The sequence below is a fragment of the Oncorhynchus mykiss genome, chromosome 32 (assembly GCF_013265735.2).
Source record: "Oncorhynchus mykiss isolate Arlee chromosome 32, USDA_OmykA_1.1, whole genome shotgun sequence".
NCBI classification, from domain to species: domain Eukaryota; kingdom Metazoa; phylum Chordata; class Actinopteri; order Salmoniformes; family Salmonidae; genus Oncorhynchus; species Oncorhynchus mykiss.
The window spans coordinates 35,539,310-35,557,279 of NC_050572.1; the positions used below are offsets into that span (position 1 = coordinate 35,539,310).

General features: G+C 45.0%; 1 protein-coding gene across 1 annotated transcript; it reads right to left on the reverse strand.

Annotated features, from left to right (window-relative positions):
• Window positions 1-827: 827 nt before the first annotated feature.
• LOC110489270 (elongin-A) lies at window positions 828-17,021 on the reverse strand. The gene is made up of 12 exons (XM_021561945.2): window positions 16,851-17,021; window positions 15,752-15,808; window positions 15,042-15,157; window positions 14,387-14,913; window positions 13,634-13,974; window positions 13,315-13,426; window positions 12,884-13,039; window positions 12,383-12,480; window positions 9,037-9,217; window positions 4,586-4,715; window positions 2,993-3,138; window positions 828-1,650 (listed from the first exon to the last, which is right to left on the reverse strand). The coding sequence occupies exons 1-12, from the start codon at window positions 16,959-16,961 to the stop codon at window positions 1,589-1,591; spliced, it is 2,037 nt and encodes a 678-aa protein (XP_021417620.2). The 5' UTR covers window positions 16,962-17,021; the 3' UTR covers window positions 828-1,588.
• Window positions 17,022-17,970: the final 949 nt, after the last annotated feature.

Genomic DNA, 17,970 nt, shown 5'->3' on the forward strand with positions numbered 1-17,970 from the left:
TCGAATTAAGACCTAGACAACCAGGTGAGGAGAGTTCCTACTCCCCTCAATCAAGTACAAGGAAGCAGCGAAAATCCGCAGACACTTGGCCCGCCATGGAGTTTGACACGTGCCTTAATGCATACTTGAAATTATACTAGGTGAGTAAACATAAAAAAATATAACATTCTTTAAAGTATAACTTTTAGAGATCACTAATGTTACCGTCCCCACTGCAACAAAACATTTAATTGAAATACCGTAGAATTCCATTAATTCCTGTGGAGAACTGCCCCTACTGGCTTGGCTTCAAAGCCTCTCAATAGCCAATACATAGCATCTGCAAACCAGGGTTTGTATACATAATTGCTTTATGCAGTCAGATTGCACCGCCACAAAGTCAAAATTGGCTACAGAAATGAGCTTTTTGGTCTTGATTTAAGGTCAGGGTTAGGCATAAGGTTGGCAGTGTGGTTAAAGTTCAGTTTAAAATCTAAATTTAAAGATAAATTGTAAAAATGGGCAGGGTTTATGACTTTGTAGGTATACAAAGTAGTGGCAACCCAAGCACACATGCAAAATCAATAACTGAGCTTAGATCAGTGTCTAGTGGAAAGCTACTCCCATTTGTTTTGCACCCAACATCCATTGCACATTTCTGCATTTCTGTCATTATTACAGTGATACAATATAAAGCTTAACAATGACATTCTCTGTTCTCAGTGTGGGGCATACAGAATATACCCTATTACAGCAATTTATTCAGTGCACTATTGCTTGGTTCCATTGCTAGATTTGAGCTGTGTTTTTCAACATCAACACAGACTGAAGAAAATAGACCATTAACATATGAGGGCAAAAAGTCAATTTTATTAAAAATGTCCATATAACATTTATTAAAATCTATTAAAATTACTATTTCATCCACTTCCATTTGGGTCTGGGTTCAGGGTGACCCCGGGGTCCCAGAGTTTAAAATAAATACATACGAGTGAAGCTGCAGGGTCCTATCACTTGCTCTTTACTCTCTCCCTTTTTGTGTTTTCCTCTTCCCACAGTCACTTCTTTCCTCACTCATCACAGTGAACCAGATAAAAGTAGAGATGCACATGTGGTTCAACACTGAACACAGTAGGAAAAGAAAGTGGGAATACACTGGAGTAAAAGGATGTCTACTCAATTGTATTTAAAAAAAAACATGACTGACTGTAACAGCACTATGTAGTTTGACGTCTTAACTTATGAGTACCATAATAAAGAATAGTTCTGTCTGTCAGAGTCCCTCTGTAGTGTGATACTGCTTGTATGAACTTGTAACAAATGACTAGTTTCACCTTTGAAATGTTATTTTGTCTGTGTGTGTACAAGTGTGTGTTTGCCAGGGTCAAACTGGGAACAGTTAAAAAAAAAATAGGACAATTGTGTGTGTATTTAAGAAATGCTAAAATAATGGAATAAATCTGTGTGTGTGTCTGTGTGTACACATGTCTGGTCGGGGTTTGTAGATCTTCCATAATTCATTGAATTAAAAAAAAAAAGAGCTTAGCTCACTTAGCTCCTACAATCTCTCTTCTTCTCAATAACTCCATACATTCATCTCTCTCCAACTCTATCGGCGGGAGAATCTGTTCTTGAAAGCTTTGATAGTTTTAGCCATCATGGGGGCGATTTCTGCAAGATAAACAGACGTGACATTGTAACAGCAGAAAAGTTAGCCACGCAGACATGTCCTCAACACAGATTAAAGACAAAATGTTTTAAAACAGAAAAAAAAAATATATATATATATTATTTATTTTTTTACATGAATGTTGGGTCCAATTGTTTTTGAAAGAAAAACAATTTTTTTGTCCATTAAAATAACTTCAAATGTATCAGAAATACAGTGTAGACATTGTTAATGTTGTAAATGACTACTGTAGCTGGAAACGGCAGGTTTTTAATGGAATATCTACATAAGCGTACAGAGGCCCATTATCAGCAACCATCACTCCTGTGTTCCAATGGCACGTTGGGTTAGCTAATCCAAATTTATAATTTTAAAAGGCTAATTGATCATTAGAAAACCATTTTGCAATTATGTTAGCATAGCTGAAAACTGTTGTTCTGATTAAAGAAGCAATAAAACTGGCCTTCTTTAGACTAGTTGAGTATCTGAAGCATCATTTGAGTGTTGGATTACAGGCTCAAAATGTCCTGAAACAAATAACTTTCTTCTGAAACTCGTCTGTCTATTCTTGTTCTGGGAAATTAAGGCTATTCCATGTGAGAAATTGCCAAGAAACTGAAGATCTCGTACAACGCTGTGTACTACTCCCTTCACAGAACAGCACAAACTGCCTCTAACCAGAATAGAAATAGGAGTGGGAGGCCCCAGTGCACCACTGAGCAAGAGGACAAGTACATTAGTCTGTCTAGTTTGAGAAACAGAGTCCTCACAAGTCCTCAACTGGCACCTTCATTAAACAGCACCCACAAAACACCAGTCTCAACAGCAACAGTGAAGAGGCGACTCCGGGATGCTGGCCTTCTAGGCAGAGTTGCAAAGAAAAAGCATTATCTCAGACTGGCCAATAAAAAGAAAAGATTAAGATGAGCAAAAGAACATAGACACTGGACAGAAGAACTTGGCCTAGAAGGCCAGCATCCCAGAATCACCTCTTCACTGTTGAGACGGGTGTTTTGCGGGTACTATTTAATGAAGCTGCCAGTTGAGGACTTGTGAGGCGTCTGTTTCTCAAACTAGACACTCTAATGTACTTGTCCTCTTGCTCAGTAGTGCACCGGGGCCTCCCACTCCTCTTTCTACAGTTTTTGCTGTTCTGTGAAGGAAGTAGTCATCTACAACATTAACAAATGTCTACACTGTATTTCTGATAAATTTTGTTATTTTAAAATGGACAAAAACTGCTTTTCTTTCAAAAACAAGGAAATTTCTAAGTGACCCCAAACGTTTGAACGTTAGCGTACATTTCTGCACCCATTTTCTCTCACACACACACACGATACTCACTTTTGACCTGTGGCTTGTTGTCTCTTGCGCTGGGGCAACCCCCACCGCTGGGGCCTGAGGAGCGAGAGGTCTCAGGGGGACTGTCGTGAGAGGAGGAGAGGCTGGGCTCAGCCAAGTGAGAGCTATAAGACATGGCTGGCCTTATTCTGAAAAAAAAAAAAAACGCAGGAAGGACGATCCAATCAGTGTACAGGAATATACAAAACAGTATCATAATAGTATGTTTTCAAGCCCGGGGGGCATTATAAGCACCGTCTACATCACTTAATAGTTCTCAAAATCAACATTTCAAGAAAGTTTCTATTTGCTCTTCTTTACTCATGTAGTCTAGCTGCTATATCCTCAACCTGTCGTCAGATTGAACAACTGTCTCGTTTTCTTTTCCTGTCAAGCTTTCACAATGTCTCTGAAGCTTGCCGTTTCCCTGCATGTTCGGGAACGGACAGAAAACGTCAGAATGTCTGCCTCTGTTCCATTTCATCCTCCAGTGTGTTGAAACTTTATGATATATTATGACTACTCATTCATTCTTCAAAACAATCAAATTTTGGATACAAATATGCTGAAGTGCATATTATCTTAAGTTAGCATTCAGCCAAGCATTTCTGTGTATATGAAAATGTAAGTGCCAGCATATCAGAATGTTTGATGGTGGTGGAGAGATTAAAGGAATTCTGGAATGTTTGTATGTGCTCTTCTCTTTCAGCCTCTCCATCCTCACCCTGACACCAGATTGAACACTGGGAAATCTTTCACTTTAGTCTCTTGCTTTTCCTGTTTAACATATGGTCCTCTGGCTACTCTGGCATCCCTGAAGCTGTGTGTCCTCCTGCAAGTTCAGAACAGCCATAAAATGTCAGGGGGAGTTTCAGCATTTTATTTAAATGTAAGGAATCGTAATCCCTGTGTGAACTTGATAACCTTTATAACTTCCCATGATGACGTTGTAACAATTCACATAGACTCATAACGGTCGGCCTCCCGAGTGGCACAGCGGTCTAAGGCACTGCAGTGCAGAGGTGTCACTACAGACCCGGGTTCAATCCCGGGCTGTATCACAACCGGCCATGATCGGGAGTCCCATAGGGCGGCAGACAATTGGCCCAGCGTCGTTAGGCGAGGGTGTGGCCGGAGGGAGCTTTACTTGGCTCATCGCGATCTAGCGACTCCTTGTGGCAGGCCGAGCGCCTACAGGCTGACCTCGGTTGTCAGTTGAACTGTGTTTCCTCCGACACAATGGTGCAGCTGGCTTCCGGGTTAAGCGGGCGGGTGTTAAGAAGCACGGTTGGGTGGGTCATGTTTCTGAGGACGCATGACTCGACCTTCGCCTCCCGACCCAGTTGGGGAGTTGCAGAGATGAGACAAGATAAAAATTGGGGTGAAAATCATAACGGTCAACTTGTTGATGAAAATATGATCTAGTGAACCTTTGAGAATAAGTTTGAGAGTCTGAATTACATGTTAGCAAACAAAGTTACCATTCAGCCAATCATATCTTCAGATAAGGAAATGTAAGTAGGAAAAAATAAACACGGAAGTGCATGCAGTACTATGCAGTGTTTGATAGTGGTATGCACACTAGTGTCCACATACTTGATCGGAGCAGCAGCTGCGGTGGAGCTGGCAGTGGAGGTGCTTGTGGTGCCAAACTTCTCCTGTCGCCGGCGGACATCACGTGGAGGTTTTGCGACTGAGTTCACGAATGCCATTTTAACCTGTCGACCTGCGAGGCACACACACACACACACACACACACACACACACACACACACACACACACACACACACACACACACACACACACACACACACACACACACACACACACACACACACAACCAGTTAAATAATAATATCTAAGACATCAAAACTATGAAATAACACATATGGAATCATGTAGTAACCAAACAACAAATCAAAATATATTTTATATTCTTCAAAGTAGCCACCCTTTGCCTTTGACAGCTTTGCACACTCTTGGCATTTTCTCAACCCACTTCACCTGGAATCCTTTTCCAACAGTCTGGAAGGAGTCCCCACATTTGCTAAGCACTTGTTGGCTGCTTTTCCTTCACTCTGCGGTCCAACTCATCCCAAATCATCTCAATTGGGTTGAGGTTGTGCGATTGTGGAGGACAGGTCATCTGATGCAGCACTCAATCACTCTCCTTCTTGGTCAAATAGCCCTTACACAACCTGGAGGAGTGTTGGGTCAGGTCATTGTCCTGTTGAAAAACAAATGATATCCAATCTGGTTTGTACTTAGTGGGACTGGCGTATCACTGCAGAATGCTGGCGTAGCCATGCTGGTTAAGTGTGCCTTGAATTCTAAATAAATCACAGACAGTGTTACCAGCAAAACATCTCCACACCATCACACCTCCTCCTCCATACTTCACGGACGGAACCACACATGTGGAGATCAAAGGTTATGTATGTAACCACGGTTATGTGAGCTATATGGATCACTCCAATTTATTGGTATTACTCCGCGACGGAGGGATACATCCAAGGTGAGGATTTACAGATTTACTCCCGTGTACACATGTATCACGGCTGGAGTCCGCCCCTATATATAGACCCCATGGCTGCGACACATGTTCTCCAAATAATTTTTGAAGCACCTCTAGCACTGTCGAGGATTGGAGTAATCCATATAGCTCATGTAACCTTCATTATGTTTCACTCTATTGGATCACTCCAATACATTAGTATACCCGTATCAGATTTAGCTGGTGGTAGAGGGAACTGGCCAGCCAGCAGCGAAATCCCAGCACAGGACCGAGATGCAGGGGTCGCCAATGTGGAAGGGGGGGGGGGGGGGGGTCTCGGCACAGTCCCTGGAAGGGGAGGCGACGCCCATGACTGCTGAACCAACCGCAGAGGGAGGTGCCACATTTACCCGATAGTACCTAGCAAAGGTGCAAGAGGAAGCCCAGCTGGCCGCAGCACAGAAAGCATGAGGGGCACTCCTCTCAGTAGAGCCCAGGACACAGCCACACCTCGTGTTGAATGTGCCACCACAGATCCCAGCACTGGCCTGCCAGTCAAGGCGGTATGCTGTGGTAATCGTGTCCACGATCCAGTGAGAGAGCCTCTGCTTTGAGAGCCCGGCCCCCAGGACTCTCTCACCATAGCAGACAAAAAGCTGGTCTGTTGTTCTCACTGACCGTGTCCGCTCCACATAGGCAGCCAGTGCTCGGGCAAATAGGCAGGGGGGGGTAGAACCTAGAACCTTCGGGAGGAATGAAGGGTTGGGGCTGAGAGATATACTCCTCCCACCAGGGTCCATCTGGTAGCACTCAGAACTTATGGAGCATGGAGCTCACCCACCCTCATCATGGAAGTAATCACTACCAAGAAAAACACCTTCATAGAGAGGTGTTAGAGGGAGGCAGACTCCCAATGGGTCGAAAGGCAGCTTTGCCACATCCAGATCCCAGCTCGGCATTGAGCGGGTCCTAGCTGGACGCAAGCAACAAACCCACTTCATAAGTGGGTGGCGCCCCACTGGCCTGTCCATCCACCCCACATGGCAGGCAGCTATAGCAGCCAAATACCTTCTCAGTGTAGAGGCTGCAAAGCCTTCATCCAAGTGAGACTGCAAGTATTGGAGGACACTCTGCACCCCACGAGGCACAACCTCAATAACAGTGCGGCAAAAGCAGAACAACCACCAGCGCAACTGGCATGCCGCGGTTGTAGCCGGTGCCCTAGCGCTCTGAATGGTGTTCATTACACCCTCCTGTAGCCCTTATGTGGACCATTGGTGCCGTTCAGTGGCCAAGCCCACAGACTGAGGCGGTCAGGTCTCGGATACCCCAGAGTTCCCCCACGGCCGCTTCTCCCGGGTCCAAGGTGACGGTCCGTCTGCCTTGGACTTATGGCCTGAGGTGGCAGCATGAACCGTCTCAGGGTCTCCCAATCCCTACGAACCTTATCGGTCTGTCCCCAGAATGTCATCAACCCCTAAGCCAAACGTCAGAGCTGGGGTGATGGGGAGAGTGGCACTGGGAGAGTGGCTCTGGAGAGCAGCTGGCAGACGGGATTGAGCCAGCCAGAGATGGCGACAGGAGGTAACCACTTGCGCCATGGCCCGTCTGTTGGCACGGGCCACATCCCTCCTGGAGCAGGGAAAGCAGGCAAGACACAACCATCGCTTCCCGGAGGAGCTCCTCTGTGCCCTTCGGCAGCCGGGGCAACAGAGTATGCAGGTAGGCCTGCAGCTGCATGGTAAGGCAGTTGGTAGGGCGGCCAAGAAAGCAGAGGGACCCATGTGTGGCTTTCAAGTCTGCATCAAAGACTCTGGGGGGTTCCGGCTTCAGTCGCAGGTTCCGTCCTATAATCTCCCGGTGCGGGAGGACCATGGCAGCTATCATGGTGTCTTTGATCGGGTACTCCCAGAGGCCAAATGACTCTGTGCCTGCAAACATAACTCCATGGTCCAGTCTCTGCTGTGAGTCAGAAGCACCCCCTGACAGAGGCCCAGCTCTTCTTCAACACCTCGCAGAACTCAGCAGAGATGGAGAGTCATCACTATCCACTAGTTTGATGTCCAGTGCAGTGGCTACCCGAGTGAGTAGGTTCCTCATAGCCTCTCGAGCCGCCGGGGGCGATGAATCCCCGCTGCCGGCTTCTGATGGCCTGACCGCCCCGCTCACGGTGGTGAACAGTGCCAGCATCGTCCCCCAGGAACAGCCTATCAACCTCCTGACGCAAGACGGAATCGTATGCATACGGAATCGTAGTGTAACGCTAACGAAACAAGTACGACAAACCACGGGCGGAAGATACAGATCAAACGAGTGCAGCGAGTGGAGCACTTCCATGAAAGATATTACACTTACAAGTACTTACCAGAGCAAACCGCAGAAAGTTTGTACCTCAAACCACACGGAGATCCACCGAGAAAAAAAAGAGAACGTGTGTCGCGGCCATGGGGTCTATATATAGGGGCGGACCCTAGCCGTGATACAGGTGTACACAGGAGTAAATCTGTAAATCCTCACCTCGGATGTATCCCTCCGCCGCAGAGTGATACCAATATAATGGCGTGATCCAATATAGTGAAACATAACATTCGTTCACCTACTCTGCGTCTCACAAAGACAGTTAGAACAAAAAATCTCAAAATCAGGAAACAGACCAAAGGACAGATTTCCACCAGTCTCATGTCCATTGCTCGTATTTCTTGGCCCAATCAAGTCTCTTCTTATTATTGGTGTCCTTTAGTAGTGGTTTCTTTGCAGTATTTTAACCATGAAGGCCTGATTAACGCAATCTCCTCTGAATAGTTGATGTTGATGTGTCTGTTACTTGAATTCTGTCAAGCATTTATTTGGGCTACAATTTCTGAGGCAGATAACTCTAATGAACTTATCCTCTGCAGCAGAGGTAACTCTGGGTCTTCCTTTCCTGTAGCAGTCCTCATGAAAGCCAGTTTCATCATAGCGCTTGATGGTTTTTGCGACTGCACCTGAAGAAACTTTCTGGATTGACTGACCTTCATGTCTTAAAGTAATGATGGACTGTTGTTTCTCTTTGCTTATTTGAGCTGTTCTTGCCATAATATGGACTTGGTCTTTTACCAAATAGGGCTATCTTCTGTATTCCACCCCTACTGATAGGCTCAAACACATTAAGAAGGAAAGAAATTCCACAAATTAACAAGGCACACTTGTTAATTGAAATGCATTCCATGTGACTACCTCATGAAGCTGGTTGAGGGAATGCCAAGTGTACAAAGCTTTCAAAGGAAAAGGGTGGCTACTTTGAAAAATCTCAAATATATTTTGATTTGTTTAACACTTTTTTGGTTACTACATGACTCCATATGTGTTATTTAATAGTTTTGATGTAGAAAATAGTCAAAATAAAGAAAAACCCTGGAATGAGTAGGTGTGTCCAAACCTTTAACTGGTACTGTATATACACACATATGCTCACTCAAAATAAACACCCTCAGTACACTTTCATGGATGAAATAACTCCTAGTAATAAGTACTGTATAGTAGGATCCAGTTCATAGATAGGACATAGAAAACCTTTGGGCTTGTTGGCATGGGCCGAGCTGATGTTTTGGGTGAGCTTGCGCAGGCGCTCCTCCCGCTCGTCGTGTTTCCGCAGGTACATCTCCCGCCATGATTCGTACTCCTGGGGCGTCTCACGCTTGAAGTCACGCTGGCAGTGGCGTTGCCAAAGCTCATCAGAGTCCTCCATAAAACACTGAGAGGAAAATTTTGGGTTAAAATTATAAAATACAATACAATTTACAAGAGTGTTGACACGAAATACAGTGCCTTCAGAAAGTATTCATATCCCTTGAATTATTCCACATTTTGTTGTGTTAGAGCCTGAATTCAAAATTGATTGAATATATATTTTTTCCCCTCACTCATCTACCCATACCCCATTGTGACGACCCTCCCACTCTGTCTGCCGAATTCTCTCTCTTTGCTCTTGTTTTCCTTAATAGGATGTCAGTGGGCGGAGCCGGGAGGGTCGTCAGTGAAGTGGGACACACCTGGGTTCGGGTGTGTCCCAGCATAAATGCACCTCGTTCCCCATTCATTGAGGAGACTCTCTCCATGCAGACACAGATTTTGGTTGTTTGCATTGGCAACTTTCAACACCCATCATTATCACATTTATGCACGCAACCACTCACACCATTGTTAATTCTATTTAGTTAACTTTTGTTAATAAATATATTTTGTTATTCCTTATCTCCACGTTGTCTCCCTTTTTGTTACGCACTTTGAGCCGTTTGTGACAAGTGGGGGCTCGTCCGGGATCATAAGGTTGGTTCCCTAGACATTTTGGCGTATGGCACTTTATTGTATTATGAAGGACTAATACTAGTGTCGTTTGGCTTGCTAGTATGTGTGTTGTGTTTGGGAGAAAATGTGGAATTAATGTTAAACTCTGTAGGGGCATTGTTTGCATCTTTTGTTACAGCTTGTTTGAGTTGTAATGTTTGGTGGCCAGTACTAGTTGCCTTTGTTTGTTTGGTAAACTTGCCACTGCGGTGGATAGTTTGTGTGTGGCGTTGAAGAAAGTACATTGGTTAGTTTCCAGGCCCCTGCCAAGGCTGGAGACTTGTTTTACTCGCTGTTGGTTAATCGGTCTGAAGTGAGTACAATTGGCTGTGTACCTCAGTGGGCGATTTGGGAGGGTAGTGACACTAGCTACCCGGAGCTATAGCCTTTTTAATTCTGTTAGGCTTAGTAACATGTTTCACTTTGGAATACGTTGGGCATGCTTATTTTGTTTTATTATTGTGTGGTGTCTGGACTGAGCAGTTGTCTCGGGGGCACATCCGTGGCTTGGGTCTCTGCCAGTGTGGCTTATTTCATTGCCAGTGGGCTACAGTGCCTAACTACCCACTGCAAATCCACATGAAGATTAGAGTTGAGTTACTGTAGGTTTTGGGGAAGCTCCATATCTCATCTCTCTTCTGTGATGCCCAGTATGATTGTCATTTCTGTGTGGTCTGGTGTGTTCAGCAGAGGGGAAGAGTTTATTTGTATTTTTTTTCTTGCGACTATCGTGTCTTATGTAGATGAGTTCATTTGCTTTTCATCAGAGGAACTGTTACAATTATGTACTAAAGAACAGCTGAAGGTTGAACACTACAAGGTTGAAATTGGTGATAAATGTCAAATTCTATTAGGTTAATCTGATGGAGAGTGTTATTCTTGAAGTTACCACTGGGGCAGCCTCTGCTGAGGACTCTCCGTCTCCCTGTAATGTCACAATGGCCACGCCATCGGTTAGTCCTAGTAGTGTTCTTTTTGAACAGCAGAAACCTGCTTCTGTTACACCTAGAGCATGATTGTGTAAAATATGAAAATGAATTGGAATTTAAAGGTTTTGGGGCGTGCTAAAAATCAAGCTGCAACAAGAGCGGCTAGAGCTGGTTAGGGAAGGAGAACTCAGGGGAGAGTTTGCTCTGGGTGACCCAGATGTACCTAGGGGTCGCTCCTCTTTTGGTCGTGCCCCGGACACATATGATGTTGCATTCCATCTCAATGTGCGGCACATCCGGGGGACTAATGTCGTTGCGCTACAGGTCGGTAGTCATTTAGGCAGGTTACCGCAGTGTTCTTGGGCACAGGGACTATGGTGGTCTGCTTAAAACATGTTGGTATTACAGACTCAGGGACAGGTTGGAAATGTCAGTGAAGACACTTGCCAGTTGGTCAGCGCATGTACACGTCTTGGTAATCTGTCTGGCCCGAGGGTCTTGTGAATGTTGACCTGTTTAAAGGTCTCACTCACATCAACTGCGGAGAGTGTGATCACACAGTCATCCGGAATAGATGGTCTCCTGCATGTTTCAGTGTTATTTGCCTCGAAGCAAGCATAGAATTAGTTTAGCTCGTCTGGTAGGCTCGCGTCGCTGTGCTGCTCTTTGTAGTGTGTAATGGTTTGCAAGCCCTGCCACATCCGTCAGAGCCGGTGTGGTACGATTCGATCTTAGGCCTCTATTGAAGGTTCATCAGAGGGCATAGCGCGATTTCTTATAAGCTTCCGGGTTATATTCCCGCTCCTTAAAAGTGGCAGCTCTACCCTTTAGCTCAGATGATGCCTGTAATCCATGGCTTCTGGTTGGTATGTGCACTTTTATTGACTGAGTCACTGGTGCTTCCTGGTTTAATTTTTTCTTAGACAAATACATCAACTCAGTTTCACAATTCCTGAAATTTAATCCTAGTAAAAATTCTGTCAGGTCAGTTAGGATCACCAATTTTTTTTAAGAATGTGAAATGTCAGAATAGTACTGATTTTATTTCAGATTCCAGTGGGTTAGAAGTTTACATACACTCAATTAGTATTTGGTAGCATTGCCTTTTAAATTGTGTAACTTGGGTCAAACGTTTTGGGTAGCTTTCCACAAGCTTCCCACAATAAGTTGAGTGAATTTTGGCCCATTCCTCATGACTGAGTCAGGTTTTTCATGCTTTTCCAGTTCTGCCCACAAATGTTCTATAGGATTAGGTCAGGGCTTTGATGGCCACTCCAATACCTTGACTTTGTTGCCATTTTGCCACAACTTTGGAAGTATGCTTGGGGTCATTGCCCATTTGGAAGACCCATTTGCGACCAAGCTTTGACTTCCTGACTGTCAGTTGTTACTTCAATATATCCACAATTTTCCTACCTATGATGCCATCTATTTTGTGAAGTGCACCAGTCCCTCTGCAGCAAAGCACCCCCACAACATGCTGCCACCCCGTGCTTTAAAATACATCCACAGGTATCCCTCCAATTATGTCAATTAGCCTATAAGAAGCCATGACATTATTTGCAGGAATTTTCCAAAGGCACAACTGACAACTGACCATTTCATACCGCCTGTGGGTTTGTGCATTCATACTTGTCTGTTACCTGATTGCACTGCTCAATGCGGTAAAGCTGTTCTGGGGTGCATCGCTCTAGTACTGGTTCCAGTATCTCAAAAGGCACGCCTCCCACCTCATCAATTGCTGGACAAACATACAATGACACAATCGGCAGGGTGTCAAGCACCTCTAAGAAACAATGATAATGTGATTTGAAAATTGTGGCAGGAACACATTTCCTGGATTTTAGACAAATATAAGTCAATGTTTTGTGGGAGTGTAATGTTAACTAAGAGCAACACATGACGTTATGTTTTAATGATTTTGAGAGTGTGTACAAGTGGATCTAAGTTGGCCAGCAGCCATAAGAAACCACTCAATTAAGTTGGTGTTTGAACAATAGACCATTATAAATTAGGTAAATTGTCTTTGCCTTCTGGGAGATGTTAGGTGTAGGACATTAACATGTACATAATAAGACACTGAAATAAAACTTAAGCATTATGATTACATGGCATTCACAGTGTCACTACAAGACAACACTCACAGTCAATGTTGTTTTGTAGCACCCTGATGCACTGCTCGTACAGGCTCATCATCTTGGGCAGATAAGACGTCTTTGAACCCGAGTAGACAGTCATTTTAGAGTTAAAGCGTCTCCCAGTGAAGCCGGTGTCCTCCTCGGCGTCATTTGACACAGGACCTGCCGGAAAGAGGTGAAAAGTTAAGCATGACAAATTGCTGACAATCAGAACTAACTGGTTTAGGCCTAGAGACTAATACATACTGTATTTTAATACACATTTACCCAAATTACAAGTCCAGACCAGCACATACAAATTCTACTACCAATATCCACGCTATCATAACACAGAATTAATCAATGTATTGGGAATGCAATCTGTTGTACAGTATTATGGATATTGGAAAGTACACACACACAGTGTGAAGGAGGAACCAACTTTTTTTTTTAAGTACCTTTGCGCCGCTGAGGGGACAATGGTGTGAGATCAATGGAAGGCAGAGGTCTGTAGTAAGGCTGGATGGCCGGCAGAGGGATATCAGGCAGTGTGGACACAACCTCGACCACCTGGGGTAAAAGAGGAAGAGTTCAGTCAACAAGCTGAGAACAACATCTATTGGAAAATCAGGGTCAGGGCAACTGGTTAATAAAAACAAACGATTGGAAAGGACTTACTGTCCAGCACCAAAAAAAAAATGACAGCAAATATAACATTCTCCAATTGGACATACGCATGATTGAGTGAGGAAAAGTTCAGTGAAAGTCTGTTCTTACCCTCCTGCGTTTCTCAGGCACCGGGGTCGTTGCCGTTGGGGTCTGGGCTGGATCAGCCCTCTTACTGCGGTTCCCGTTTGCCTTGCTGGGCTTGGACTCCTTGGAGGAGGAAGGGGCAGCAGGCGAAGGCTGGACAGGAGGACGAGGTGTGTGGTGGTGGGAGGTGTGGTGGGAGGAGGGCCGACTGCTGCTGCCGGGCTTCTTCTTCTTCTTAGTGGGCGTAGGGGCGTCATATGTGAGGAAGGATTCAAACGACACGGTGGGGGTATCAAATGCCTCTTCTGCCTGCTCCTCAGGTGTCTGGGCTAATATAGGAGAGTCCCTAGGCTCACGTGACCTCCCTAAAGAATAAGGAGAACAGGGAAGGATGTTATGGGATGTATATTTTTTTTTTGGGGGGGGTGTAGACGTGAGACAACCCACATCTTTTAAGGGTCAAATTAATGGGGAAATGGTAACAATCACTACTATCATCGCATATTTTAATCACCCATAGCAGTACTGTTACAGAGTTCTGATGAAAAAGACCATGGGTCACCATATCCACAATACAGTAAAGTTCTTATTATCCCACATGTATAAATATAATATACAATTGGAAAACCATCTGTTAACAGACCAATACTGACTCAAAGATTGAAAGAGGCATCTATGGAATAGGATGTCATTTGAGAACCAGCCTCTGTAAATGTCACAATGACACAGAAGTCACAGTGAACTTCTCTCAGCAAACTCACTCGGCAGCACACTCACCATCACTTCCCCCTCTCTTGTCCTTCTTGCTCTCGTGCTGCGTAGAGTGCCGACTGTGCTTGGAGGCCTTGCCACTGTGCTGCGGTTCCTTTCCCACACTGCTCTTCTTCCCTTCCCCACCACGGCTGCTCGCCTGGGCGTGACGTTGCCGTCTCTCCTCGCCCCGGTCGCCGTGGGAACCGTGATGCTCCCTCCCAGGCTCTTTTTGCGGTTTGGCGTGTCGGACCTCTTTGCGAGGGGGGCTGGGCACGGGCTCTGGCTCTTCCTCCGTGGGGCTCTCGTAGCCCTCCGACAGGTACCCCCCTCGTTGGCCACCGTGGCCAACCTGTGGGGGGCTGTAGTGGTGCTGAGGGGGGGAGGGGGAGTAGTTTGTGCGGTAGCCTCTTTCCTCCTCCTCTTCGTCGTCGTCCTCTACATGAGGAGGCGGCTCCTCCGGGGATAGTTCCCGAACACGTTCGCGCCTCCCGTCCTTTCCCTCGGAGCTGCGAGGGTGCGCGTGTGTCCGTACATCCTTCGCGTTGCTGGGTCTGTGAGGAAGAAGAAAAACATTAAAGCTACACTTCAGTAGAATCCAGGTGAAAATACGCTCGATGATGAAGAAAATGAAGACGAAGAATCAGAAGAAATCCCCAAATTCCCTCAATAATAAATGTACCTTTCAGCAGACGGGGTGGGAACCAGTTTCTTCCACTTGGCCACAAGGCTCTTCGCAAGATCTCCAGCAAGATCATGTTTCCGGAACGAATTCACAGTTTTTCCTACTCCAGTTTCCTGCACCGGAGAGAACAAAATATAAGCGGGACACAGATAGTAGTAGGGTGTCCTCCTCATCTGTACATTATGTTTTGACATTAGTGTCACTGATAGAAACATGGGTGGTTTGTATAGATTCAGGAGCTCTAATGGTTAAGTGAGCAGGCCAGCACTCTTAGTATTGCACATAAAATAGGCCAAATTAGCATTATTGCCCATGGTAAAAGGAAGTGAGCATGCTCTGAAGGTTGCTTGACAATATTAAAAAGCACATCAACTCCTATAGGGAAACTGGCTACACAGGGCCACATCATCCGGTTGCATAACCGAAGACTGTATTTGGCTTCCTCTTCTAAAGAACACTTTGCAGTGACTGAGGAACTAGGGCGCAATGCAATCAATGTGGGGCTTTGAGACTAAAGAAAGAGATACTATCAAAATTGTGACATGAGCATTTTTACATTTGTCATTTAGCAGACGCTCTTATCCAGGGCAACTTACAGTAGTGAGCGTGCACTGATTTATAAAAAAATAAATACAAATTAGAACCCACTATCCGGCGTTGCAAGCACCATGCTCTACCAACAGCCACACATTATTTCAAAATCTTACCACAAGGATATCCACAGTCATAGGCAGCTCCCCCAGCCTTTTGAGGGTCTTCAGGAGCTAAATAGTGCAAATACAGAAGATTTACACTGTGCTCACTACATCCTTGGTACTGATTGACCTAACTAGCCGGATTCTGAGAAAAACAGAACAGTCTGCACACTAGCAAAGTGCACAAAATTCAGGTATGACAAAAGGGAGGACATAGCTGGTTAAAGGTAATGGTCAGGTTAATTCAAGGCTGCTGAGCATTGAATGAATGAAAACATAGCGACATAACAATATTTACAAAATCACAGCATTGATGACATGGGTCTACTGTGTGAAAGCGTACGATAGCGTTATCTGTGTAAAAGTGTAGGCCTACTGGTAGTTGACTTTGTAGGCTATATATGTCAAACTGTGTCGTACTTTGAGGACGTATTTGAGTCAGAAATTGACAAATGTGCCCGAATTGCGCACTGTCATGGCTCATCAAGATGTGTCCGTTGTCGTGGCCTATGGGGGTTGTGAGGTAGACTAGTTACGCATATCCGGAGAGGGGGTTGTGTTTACTAAAGTCGATCAGCTGATAAAAATCCACCCCGACACGGCAGTGTGTGTGTGTGTAGGGATTGCGTTGTTCAATGAGACACAATCAAGAAACTGCCGACATCACAATAACGCAGCACAACCCAATGTATTGTTGTTGCCCTTCAAATTTGGACTGGTCCATGAGTGAAGTGCAACAATCTACCAACTAGGCCCGTGCTGATGTTGCTGTCACTCGATCGTGGAGCTTATACAATCGGTGTCGTTTCTTGAACACTAGCTAGATGGCTACATTATTAGCATTTGAAAGTGGCAATGTCCGTTGGCTCCAAGGCATAAAGAACAGTTCTGCGGACTTGGCAGCTAGCTCGGGGACTCGTTTAAACTTAACATGAACTATGGTTAAGAAACACAGTTAGTTGGCTAAGTTACGCATCGTGATCTTAGAAAAATCAGTCGCTAGCGACATTCGCGGAACTACCTGCCACGCGACAATATTTGAAAACATTCTAGCGAGGCGAAGCCATCCGCTACAGCCTTGCCATTTCATTCTGGGCCTTACGACTATTACCTTGCGAGGCTCTAGGTTTTCGGAGAGCCGAGACTGAAGTCTCTCCACCACTTCCAACAGCTCCTCCGCCATGTTTAGTGCTGGTGTCCTGTGACCCGGAAGCTGCTTCATTACAGCAGAAATGGGTCAGCGCTGTCATATCCGCTGCTTCAGTCAGCCTGCAGTTGACATGGAGATTGACGGAACTACGTAATAAAACAGCTGACAAAGGATAAACCTGTTTGACGATGAAAGGTCCAATGCAGACGTTTTTTTATTATTTTTTATCTCAATGTAAAATCCTTTCTGGGTAACAATTAAGTACCTTACTGTGATTGAGTTAAATTAAAATGGTCAAAAAGAAAAAAATATCCCTTTGAGTCCGGAACCAGAACTCCGACACAGTGGCCCATTAATGTGTTGTCTGCAGCATTTGGTCACATGACAGCTCGATCAGCGGTTTGATTTCATTTACCAGCATGTCAACACAGCCAGGATCATAGTCAAACGTATTTCGTAGAATTTTGGTGTATTTCCCTCTGCATGTTTGCGTTTAGTTCGTTCAGTTTCTCAAATATGTCTGTTACATAGCCACATTTTATTTTGTTATACAGAAAGTCAACAAAGTCTCTTTTTTTGTTTCACAGACATTGTGATTGACAGCAGTTTCTCTCTCAATTATTTTTTTCCCCCCAACACTCCCCCTCGATAACCACCAAGCCTCGGTGTGCAATAGAACATTGTCATGCTCTGATCCCATATCTCCACATAGTTTTGCCAACAGGCGTGCGCGATTTAGGTTACAATCGAAGTTACCTGCTGCATATCCCCAGAGTTGTGCGCATAGCTCTTTTGCCGCCAGTTGCAAAAGAGGGTGTATCATATAGTGCGTCCACATAGCAGAGGGAGACACATTCATAACTAGAGTACAGAGGCTTTCTGCCGTCCCTTAATAGATGTAGCCCCATCTGTGCAATAGCCCACCATTAGATCTCATGGAACCTGTTTTTCGTCAATATAGCCACGCAGCACACTGAATATCCCCTGCTTCATTTCATGCTTGGGAATCGTGAGACAGAACAATGTTTACTTGTGAATAGCATGCCCCTAGAAAACAAAAGTCAATGCATGGGCATCTCGG

Bases quoted from the DNA above. Each gene is read 5' to 3' on its own strand.
- LOC110489270 (XM_021561945.2), bottom strand. From the start codon at position 16,961: ATGAAGCAGCTTCCGGGTCACAGGACACCAGCACTAAACATGGCGGAG. The intron at 13,427-13,633 runs GTAAGAACAGAC...CTTTTACCCCAG, and splicing joins TGCCTGAGAAACGCAGGAGG to GTGGTCGAGGTTGTGTCCAC. The intron at 9,218-12,382 runs GTAACAGACAAG...TTTTCCTCTCAG, and splicing joins GCATTGAGCAGTGCAATCAG to TGTTTTATGGAGGACTCTGA.